At 40.5% G+C, this 10964-nt stretch overlaps 1 protein-coding gene across 1 annotated transcript; it reads left to right on the forward strand.

Annotated features, from left to right (window-relative positions):
* The first annotated feature begins 18 nt into the window (after window positions 1-18).
* On the forward strand, window positions 19-10347 carry LOC116384964 (inter-alpha-trypsin inhibitor heavy chain H3-like). Its single transcript, XM_031850073.1, has 17 exons — window positions 19-187; window positions 3421-3456; window positions 3541-3564; window positions 4347-4504; window positions 4588-4692; window positions 4781-4943; window positions 5156-5266; window positions 5389-5517; window positions 5659-5775; window positions 5860-6028; window positions 6996-7121; window positions 7557-7738; window positions 7964-8149; window positions 8783-8922; window positions 9094-9254; window positions 9458-9487; window positions 9653-10347. Exons 1-17 carry the CDS (start codon window positions 80-82, stop codon window positions 9922-9924), a joined length of 2217 nt encoding a protein of 738 aa, XP_031705933.1. The 5' UTR covers window positions 19-79; the 3' UTR covers window positions 9925-10347.
* The last annotated feature ends 617 nt before the right edge of the window (window positions 10348-10964 follow it).

The raw sequence follows: 10964 nt of genomic DNA on the forward strand, positions 1-10964 counted from the left end.
ACACTTGTCCCCGCCTCGAATTCCCTCCACGCTTGTTTTCAGCCTTCCCCAGGGCAGAGGCGACAGCTGTTTCCCAGCCATGCCTGCGCTGCGTAGAGTCATGTTACTGTGGATTTGTGTCTGCGTCTGGCTTCCAGCTCAGGCCCGGGAAGCCCTGCTCGTTTATCGCAGAAATGCTCTCTCACAGGTATTTAACGTGTGCAGCGTTTACATGTAAACAATGCCTGTTTTGTTATTATCTGTGGCCAGCTTGCACTTCATTAGCGATCACTCCATACACCGTTTATAACAGCCTGAATCTGCAGTAAAGTCATATCTATTTATTACTAAGTTACTGGTAAGAATTGATTTTTTTCCATGAAAACATCAACCACAGGAAGTGGCGTGCGTAGCGTGTCTGGCAGCAACAACTGTTTTCCTGGGAAAATGATGATTTCCAGCTGTGTCATCTGATCTTTCTATGAGACTATTTAAGTAGGGCCAGAGCACCGATGAAGTCGGAGCAGAGGACCTATTGTTTTTCTCATGTTTATTGTTATTATTATCATTATTCTCGTACGTCTTTCAGCGCGAAATACAGCTCCTGAAATTTGACGCATCATTCAGTCATGGTGAAAATAGCCGTCTGATGTGGTTGCGAAATGACTGCTGTTAGAGCAGCCCCAACATTGCGTTTCACCTAGTTGTATGAAATTTGGTAGGTATATGCAGGGGCGTCGTTAGGCCTATTTTAGGGGGGCTGAAGCCCCCCTAAAATGTTCTTCAGCCCCCCCAAATAATTTGGCATTATTGGATTAGAAAAATGGTGATGTCATTAAATTAAACTATTGTTTCTCACATGGACAAGTTATTTATAACTCTAACATGCTACATATGTGAGTGCATTCTGGTTTGTATGTTTTCTCCCCCTTCAAATTACAATCCAATAGCCTATCATCATACTTAACGATATAAAGTTGACACTGTCAGGTCCATTCTCCATCCATTGTGTGCGGCCCCTTTAAGAGTTAGGATTTGGGAGTGACGTGGATATGAAAGCTAGTTTATCCGTCTTTTCTTTACAAGCAGGAAAATTATTTCTCTCTTTATTTGAGAAAAGTTCATATTTGAGTTGTCAAATTTCACTATGACCCTGAAATTCTGTCTCTTGTGTTATCATATACTGAATGCAAGCAAAACTACAGAGCAAAATCACACTCTGATTGAACCAATCTATGAACTGTCTGAAACAATGGATATCCACGGCCCCAAAATTGCCGCGCACTACGGCCGCAAACATGCCACTCCCCTTTGGGCTAAGCCCCCCTTTCTTTGAATCCTAGAAACGCCCCTGGGTATATGTAACATGATGGGATGTACAAAAAATCCTCTTAGAGGTATGCCCTTAACCCAACAGGAAGTCAGCGATTTGGAATGTTATGACGTTTTTTGACAATTTCAAGGTGCCGTACTTTAACGAACTCCTCCTAAAGATTTAACCCGATTGACTTCAAATTTGGTCAGTATGATCTTGTGACCTTTGCAGTGAAAATGTATCAAAAAATCTAAAAGTTATCAAACTATGTATCCGTGGCGGCAAATAAACACCATTCGCCATGAAACAGGACGTTTTTGTAATTTAGCCATACATTGTCTAATCTGCTCCAAATTTCTCATAAATCATAAAATCCTGACCCTGAAGACATCTATATGACAATTTAGAATCATCGTATTAGTGCCACCTAGTGGCAACAGGAAGTTACAGGTTATGTACTTTTACATCCTTCTCCTCACAGATTAATCAGATCCGTCTCAAATGTTGTCAAATAAGCCTTAAGACCTTGATAATGCTTCATTGTGAAGATTGTAAGAATTTGTTGAAGGGTGGCGACGTGGCGATCATTCACTGTGAACAAATAAACTGATGTAACTTGAATCCTCATGGTCAGATCTTTTCCAAATTTTACACGTTTGATGAGACTCCAGACTTGAAGACATCTACAGGACAATTATGTGTAATAGTCATAGCGCCACCTACTGGTAACAGGAAGTCAAAGTCTCTATACTTTGGCTTGTTTCTCTTAGGTTAATCAGATCGCCTTCAAATTTGTTCCACACAAATGTAAGAAGTTAATAATGCCAGCCCACAAATCTTTTGATGTTTCGTGGAACGCTGTTGCTGTGGTGACTCATTTTTGTGCTTTTGAGGGGTTAAAGTGCCCAAAATATAACCAAACATGGCACACACATTTAACGTGCTAAATGCAGTTACCTGATATGATTTTAACGCTTCAGAGTGGCAAGTCGGCTCGATGGAGCCCCTGAACAAAAGTTCGACGAAGCAGCCCTCGCAGTACGTTTCACATAAATATCTAAAATTTGGTAGGCACATGTAGGCCTATCACATGTAGACTTAAAAAAAAAAATGCTCTAAACCACGTGTCAAACTCCCGCGAATCTGCCAGCTAAAAAAAATAATTAATTAAAAGTTAGACTTGAAAAAATAAATATCCCTGTGGTCAAAATTCTGAGATAGAAAGTTGAAAATATGACTTTTAATATCATAATTTCACACACATCCAGTCTTTTGTCGATCTTTACAGGGTTACATTTACGATTGTATTCAGAGTTACACTCAAAACATTCAAGGCTTAAGACCTGGCAAAATGTCCTGGCTATGCCGCTGGTCCACGCTGAAAATACAGTCTAACTCATGCATGCAGTGTCTGATGGTCACACAAATGAACGGCCGCGTCAACCAGAGTCCTGCCAGGACCCTCGACGTGCAGGAAGGTGCAAGGGCCCAATCAATGCTGCTTGCAGCTTTAATTCATTTTTTTCTTTTGATTCTTAGGCTTACAAAAAAGAAATTAACTGCACATTTTCTTGTTTTTGTCTTGAAATTTGTAATCTAATAATAAGAATTAAAAAAACTGAAGAAAAACTTTGTAAAGCAAGTTTTTAATAAACAATGAAGGTACATTTTAAGCCCACTAGTTGAGTTAGTGGGGTTTTCCTGATCCTGCCACCTGCCCACCTACTTCCACAGTTTAAATGAAGAACAGTCCACCAGTTTGTTCATGTTTCAACCAGCCTGCCGCTCCCTGCTTATTCCTGCCAGCTTGATTGTTGTGTGACTGTGACATCCAAAACTCTTTTCCCATGCCTGTCTCAATTTTTTTGTCTGATTCTGGGGCAACACCTTGCTTACGCAATCTACTCGAAACACTTGCTCTAAAAGACGTCTTGTGAAATAGAGAGGCAACTTTGATGATCATATCAAAAGCATGGAAGCCTCAGATAGAGACTACTGATGCAGTGTTTGTACAATGTTGTACAATCAAGTGTAGTGTTGGCAAATCGTTATATATTTGGTGCACATCTCTCTCCAGTCCTGCTTTTCTTTTCCCAATAACCATTAAGTCATATGTTGTGTTCCAGGAGACCGAAGAAGCCATGGGCCCCAGGTTATTAACGGTATGGATAATTAAGTCCTACACTGATTTTCGTTTCATCCTGCTGAAAATAAACTGCGTAACTTGTCTTTTTTTTCTTCTACAGAAAAGAAGCACAAGCTCTGTGAATGTAAGGAAACAATTTTGATATTCATATAACATTCTAAAGTCAAAACAGAGGTACGACCTTTCTTAACAACAAGGCATTTCTACATGCATGTTAATGTATCACTGGGAAATTAATAGTGTCGTGGTATTGTTACTGTTTGCAAAATGAAGTCCACATTTTCTATAAACCTCATTGCCTCCAGATGTCTCTTGTTCCGCTCTCTGCCCCTGCCGTGTCCATTGCCATGTATTTCTCTCTTCTCTTTGCTTTGCTTGAGATAATAAACATGCTGGAAGTGATTTGTCTCTCTGTGCTTTATTCCTTTCTCTAAACGTTTCAACTTGTTGTGTTTACATTAAAGTGACCTCTCTGGGTTTTGTGACATGAATGTTCTCTTGGCTACTGGTCTTGCTATAATATGTTTTAGATTTTTTTGTGGGTATGATTTATTATTGATGACACCTTTTTAGAAAGCAAGTGTCACATATTGTGAATCATCTCAACAAGGGGAGGATAAAGTAGACAGACCAGTCAGACAGGAAAGTTTTGGTGATGAAAATACAGACGCCTACTGGCATGAGGGGCAAGTCTGAACAGAATCAAATGAGGGTCCATGAAACATGAATGGAGCAGACAGGTACAGGTTTAGATGGAAAGCAACATTGTGACTTCAATGATGTCGAGGCTGAGAAGGGAAAGTGGAAACAGGTGGGTGGGGGTGGTGGAAAAGTCTGAGGGCATCTAGTGGACAGTTGAAGAATGACAATGAATGAGGCAGAATGTGAAACTGTCCCTCCTTTCAGATGGTGGAGGTGTTCAGTGTGAAAGTGGACTGCACGGTGATGTCTCGTTTCGCCCACACCGTCATGACCTCCAGGGCTCTGAACAAGGCAAACTCCTCACAGGAAATCTTCTTTGAAGTGGACCTGCCCAAGACGGCCTTCATCGTCAACTTCAGCATGTCAGTCAGAATATAGTACTTTTGACGATTGGAATAGATCCTGCCTATCTTCACCTTTTGACAAGTGTCTTTGTTCCTCACAGGGAAATTGATGGGGAGGTGTATGTTGGGGAGGTGAAGGAGAAAGAGAAAGCCAAGAAACAGTATGAGAAGGCTGTTTCCTCTGGACACACTGCTGGACTGGTCAAGTGAGTCGGACTGAAATATGTTACAGAGGGCTCTGAACCTGTGTTGGTGTGAACAACACATTAAAGTAACACATGAACATTATTACAGAGCTTCTGGGAGGACGATGGAGAAGTTTTCAGTGTCTGTCAACATCGCAGCCAAAAGCAACGTGACTTTCATTCTGACCTACGAGGAGCTCCTTCAGAGGAAACTGGGCCAGTATGAGATTCTGACTCGAGTTAAACCCAAACAACCAGTGCAGGAGTTTCAGGTGGGACACGCTTTCCTCATTCAGTTTTCTTAATAATGACATACTGTTCAGGAGGAGCTGAAATGTGTGTCCAGTGTTAGGAATGCATAGTGTGAGGAGGAACTTGTGTCAACATTAATGAGACTTTACATGACAATGACTCCACAATTGATCTGCCTCAGGGATAACTTTTGCGTGTGTGTGTGTGTGTGTGTGTGTATGTGTGGAGACAGATTGTGACAAACATCTATGAGCCCCAGGGCATTGCTTTTGTTGAGGCCACTGCAACCTTCCTCTCCAATGAGCTGCTCCCCCTGGTGGAGAAAACCGTCACAGACACAAAGGTAAAGGGTTAGAAAGATTTCTATCCTGCTGTTTATAGACTTATAAGAACTTTATGATGGTTTTGTTAGAATATATGATGAGTCCTATAATGTCAACTGAAATGAATCTCTTTGTCTCTCAGGCACACATCTCTTTCTCACCAACACTGGAGCAGCAGAGGAAATGTCCAGAATGTGAAGGCACCATAATTAACAGAGATTTCATCATCAAGTACGATGTGAAACGAAGAGAGGGCCTTGGGGAACTTCAGGTCAGCGGCCAGCAAAGACTTTGCTTAGAATTTTACTTCTGATCTTTGTTTTACTTGCCTAGCCGTTTAAAGGCGAGCATAGCTGTGCCCTTGTGTTATATTTCCATAATAGTCTTAATCATATTCTGTATTTCCCTTCAGATTGTGAACGGATACTTTGTGCACTTCTTTGCTCCACCTGACCTGCCCAGAGTCCCAAAGAATGTGGCGTTTGTGATTGACAGGAGCGGATCAATGAGTGGAACAAAGATGGCACAGGTGAAATACTTTTTGTGTCGGTAAGCCACATACTGTATACATCACTATGCACATCTTCATGTGTGGATTTGGGAACCTTTGCAGACCCGCGATGCACTGGTGGCCATCCTGAAAGACCTCCACGAAGAGGACCACTTTGCTCTGATCCTGTTTGATAATAAAATTACCACCTGGAAGGACTCTCTTACCAAGGCAACAAAGGGAAATGTGACTGAAGCCATTGCCTACATCAGGAAACTAAGAGACAAAGGAGGTAAGAGGAAAGCAAATGGTAGCAACTTTTATGCCATGTTTTTTGTGCAATTTATTGGGATCTGGCAGAAGCGTGTTTGGTTATCAGCAAGTGTGAAAACTAAATTCACAACATTAATAAAATGATTAATATCAATAAGATTAATAACATATTAATAATAATGGGCACCATCCTGGGATCAGGGACCAATAACCAAACTACTGATTAAGTCTCCAAATTGGTGTTGAAAATGTAAATAGTCAAAGTAAGTAAGACATAAGTCACAAAGTGCTTAACAGGGGCAGAATTACAAACATAAACAACACAATGTGACCATATAAGGGCCAATAATTTACATACACACAGAAAGTACAAAATTAAAATGTGGTTTAAAAGCAAAATTAAAACATGGTTTAAAAGCAGGCCTAGGACATGAATTTTTAGTCAAATGCCAGTCTAAACAGGTGTGTCTTGATATCGCGTCATAGCGGTTAGTGCGTTCCTTCGGATTTGTAGACTTAATTTCTCTGAGCCTAGAACCGGGAACCTCTTGACTGCACTCTATTGGGGGGTCAAACTGCAATTGTATGACAGCGGGGATTTGTCTTTGGATTTGTAGGCTGAATTCCTCTAAGCCTAGAACCAGGGACCTTACCGCTCTAGCAACGGGTGAAACAGCGAGCTGATTCTCCTCTGGCGGCAGAGAAAACAGCAAATGTCGACTTGAAGAATCCGGGAACTGATGGGTGTATTTTGTTACTTTTGGACTGAGCCAGGCTTCCCCCATGCTTTGTCTTTATGTTAAACTAAGAAAACTGCCTGCTGGCTGTAGCTTCACATTTAGTGGACTGAAATGAGAGTCATATGGAACTTCTCATCTCATGCTCAGCAGGAATTATTTTGTTGTTTATTTGTAGTTATGTCCTCTATGATGATGTTTCTCAACAAAAGTCCATGTTAATCTGCTCATTGTATTGTTACCTTTCAGCCACCAATATCAATGACGCTGTACTGAGGGCAGTGAGCATGCTGGAGAGAGAAAGACGAGACAAGAACCTTCCAGAGAGGAGTGCGGACATGATTATTTTACTGACTGATGGGATGCCAAACAGCGGTAAATGTCTTCATTTTAAGTTAAGATTTTAATATTCAATTCTAAAACATCAGAGTTCACTACATGTAGATTAAGTACAAGAGCTTAAAACAAGTCTGACATGTAGCTTGCTCTGATATAAAAAAAGGGGTGGTTCTGTGCACTGTGCATAAACATTTTGATAAGTAGATGTGTCAGAAAGTAGTCAAAAGGGTTTTATCTTTTCTGGTTTCTTTCTGTTTGTAAAGAAAGACCTGAGGAAGACCTTTTTAAGATTAAAACGTTGTCTGTGAATTCAGACAAACCTTTAGTGTGCTGAATCCCCTACAGATTTGTGAATGCAGCAATTTGATACACAATAGAAATCAAAGTTTGAAAAACCTTAGAAGTAACTTAAGTCTTGCTGTCATTATATGCTCACACATAACACTTGTGTGCCTGCTTGTGTACATGTAGGGGAGTCCAACCTGAAGAAGATTCAGGAGAATGTGGGCTCTGCTATTGGAGGGAAGATGACTTTGTTCTCTCTTGGATTTGGAAATGATGTGGATTACTCCTTCCTGGATGTGATGTCCAGACAAAACAAAGGAGTAGCCCGCAGGATCTTTGAGGGTTCAGATGCAGCTGTTCAACTCCAGGTAAGGTATTTACAGCAAACATAAAGTCCATGCCTGTTTGGAGATATATGTGTATATATACATATATACACATATATATATATATATATATATATATATATACTGTATATATATGTGTGTGTGTGTGTGTGTGTTTTTGTGTGTGTGTGTGTGTGTGTGTGTTTGCATATCCAAGGACATTTAAGAAAGAGACAATGCATGATTTGGAGTGTGTCTGTGTTCCAGGGTTTCTATGAGGAGGTGGCCAGCCCTCTGCTCTTGGAGGTAGACCTGCGTTATCCTGACCAAGCAGTGGTTTTCGTGACCAAAAACCACTACAGCCAGTTGTTTAACGGCTCAGAGATCGTGGTGGCCGGTCGGCTGATGGACAATGACCTAGGCAACTTCCTGGTGGAGGTGTTCGCCCAGGGGGTGAGAAAAGGACAACAATATGTCAATTAAAGCATGAGTATTACACTAGCTTGGTGAACAGACAAAATGCGAGACAGTTCCTGTGACTTAATATTGAATTGTGAGAATGATAATACAAACAAATTTAACTTCAGTAGATTCTCTCAGTCTACATATTATTACTTTAGCAATTTCAGTTTCTTCTATACTATCTCAGGGCCTCAGTAGGGATCAAATCATGATGCCATGATGGTCCTATTTTACTCTTCCATCTCTTAAGGGATGGTCACTGAAAAATCTCAAACACCAATTTTGTTGGATTGCCATGTAATTATACAGTCATGGTCCCCAGAGGATGAATCCTACTCACTTGATCCCTTAACTTTTCTTCAGGCTTCATCATCAGGTCCAAATTTGAAATTTGTCCAATACTTAAGTTTATAACCAAATACCTGCAAAACTATTGGTGTTCCTATCAACGTCAGCTGTACTTTGTATTAATTAGCAAATGTTAGTGTATTTATATTCCTACATTAAGTAAACTTTTGAAAAAGTTTAGTAGACTCTTAGCCTTGATATCAAATTATACTATTATTTCGTCCCCTGTAAGTAATACTTGAAATTCAATTTCTCATCTTTCTGCTCTTTTATTAGCCGAAGGAAAACTTCCAGGTGCAGGGAAAGGCCAGTGTGGTAAACTTGGATGTGATCTACCCAGACCAGGAGTACATCTTTGGGGATTTCTCAGAGCGTCTGTGGGCCTACCTCACCATCCAACAGCTACTGGAGAACCGGTTTGTTCTTCTGAATGCTCTCTGCCATCTTTGTTTGTACCTGCACCAAGATTTGAAGCAGGCTTCTGCATGAACTCTGACATAATGTGCTTTTTATAGCACATCATGTGCGTTATATGTCATTATTTACCAATCAACTGCTCTGCTCTCTCTTCCTCTTCGATCTCCCAGTGACATTGGTACTCAGCAAGAGAAAGACAATGCGACAGCCAAGGTACTGGACTTGTCCCTGCGATACAACTTTGTCACCCCTCTCACCTCCATGGTGGTCACCAAGCCTGAAACTGAGGACGGACCAGTCGGCCCTCTCATCGCTGATAAACTGACTGAGGGTGAGGGAAATGCAACAGGCCACGTTTATTACAGATGAGTAGGAAAAATAATTAATAGTGATCTGCTAAACTGACCAGTAAAACCAGTATATTATTTATTTAAAATGTATAGCATATTGTTATTAGAAACCTTTTAAATATGTATATGTATGTAGAAAACAACTATGTGTTGTGTGTTTTCTAATTGTTGCCCTGTTTCACAGACCAGCGACAGAAAGCAGAGAGACATAGTGGTAAGACACTCTTAACTTAATTATGTGTAATACCTTATTTAATCTTTATTTTACCAGCATTTGTTTTTGTTTTTTACGTCAGTCCTCTTTTGATTCACCACACATGTATATACGTATTTCAAACACACTTGAGTTTGACTGTTATATATGCTTTCTGTATGACAGGATACGTTGATGATGTTACTGCTGAGAGCGAAGATTACTCGATGTCAGACAGCGAAGATGATTACTTGATGTCAGAGAGCGTCGATGATTACTTGATCCCAGCGAGCCAAGCTTACTGGATTTCAGGGGGCGAATATGAGTATGACGTGAGAAATGACGCTACGTGCTTCAACATCAACGACAAACCAGGAACCATTTGCAACCTGGCTAGACAACCTATGACAATGTTACTGATGGTTACACTGATAATGTGTGCTGTTTGTGAAAGTTAGAAAGTAGACCGATGGATTTACTGATGACATAAATAATATGTTATGTAAAGCTTTCCAATATTAGGCTGTCATAGAATTATATAAGTCTGAGGATTTCACATACCAAATTAACTTCTCTACACTTCTTTGCAATCCAATCAATATTTTGCTGTACATTCTTTTAGCCTCCTGTCAGTGCAGTACTGCCTGTACCTCGCTCAGCCCAGCATATTTGGGTTTAATGTATTTGCACTTTGGGTTCACTTCAAGGTAACATGGGTGCGTACATGACCTCGGCCACAACTGTACCAATTGTGTTGTGCCTCACTCTGTGCTTTGGGAGCTGCAACCTTGATTCACAATACAGCTATTGAAAAAGTGTTTTTTCAACAGCTGAACAACTTCTTGGCGTAAATAACTGTTTTGATGTCTTCCAGTCAGGCCTTCGACAGCACCACAGTACTGAAACAGCTCTTGTTAAGGTTTTCAATGACATCCACTTAGACACAGACAATGGCAGAATTTCAGTCTTAGTATTACTAGATCTCAGTGCTGCATTCGACACGGTCGACCATGACATACTACTAGAAAGACTAAAAATTTGGGCGGGACTTTCTGGCACAGCACTTAACTGGTTTGAATCCTACTTGAAGGACAATTGAATACTTTGTGTCTGTAGCTAATTACACATCAGAGCTGACTAAAATGACATGTGGTGTTCCCCAAGGTTCAATACTGGGGCCTCTTCTGTTCAACATCTACATGCTTCCACTTGCTCAGATTATGAAAAACAACAAAGTGTGTTATCATAATTATGCAGACGACACACAAATCTACATAACTATATCACCAGGGGACTATAATCCCATACAAGGGCTGGGTAACTGCATTGAACAAATCAACAACTGGATGTGCCAGAATTTTCTTCAATTAAACAAAGATAAAACAGAAGTAATTGTTTTTGGTACCAAGGATGGACGATTGAAAGTCAGCGCTCAGCTTCAATCACTGATGTTAATTGAACCAGATTCAAGGATATTAATCAATTTCCTGCATTTTAC

The sequence above is a fragment of the Anarrhichthys ocellatus genome, unplaced genomic scaffold (assembly GCF_004355925.1).
Source record: "Anarrhichthys ocellatus isolate YVR2014 unplaced genomic scaffold, GSC_Weel_1.0 scaffold1, whole genome shotgun sequence".
Lineage (NCBI taxonomy): Eukaryota > Metazoa > Chordata > Actinopteri > Perciformes > Anarhichadidae > Anarrhichthys > Anarrhichthys ocellatus.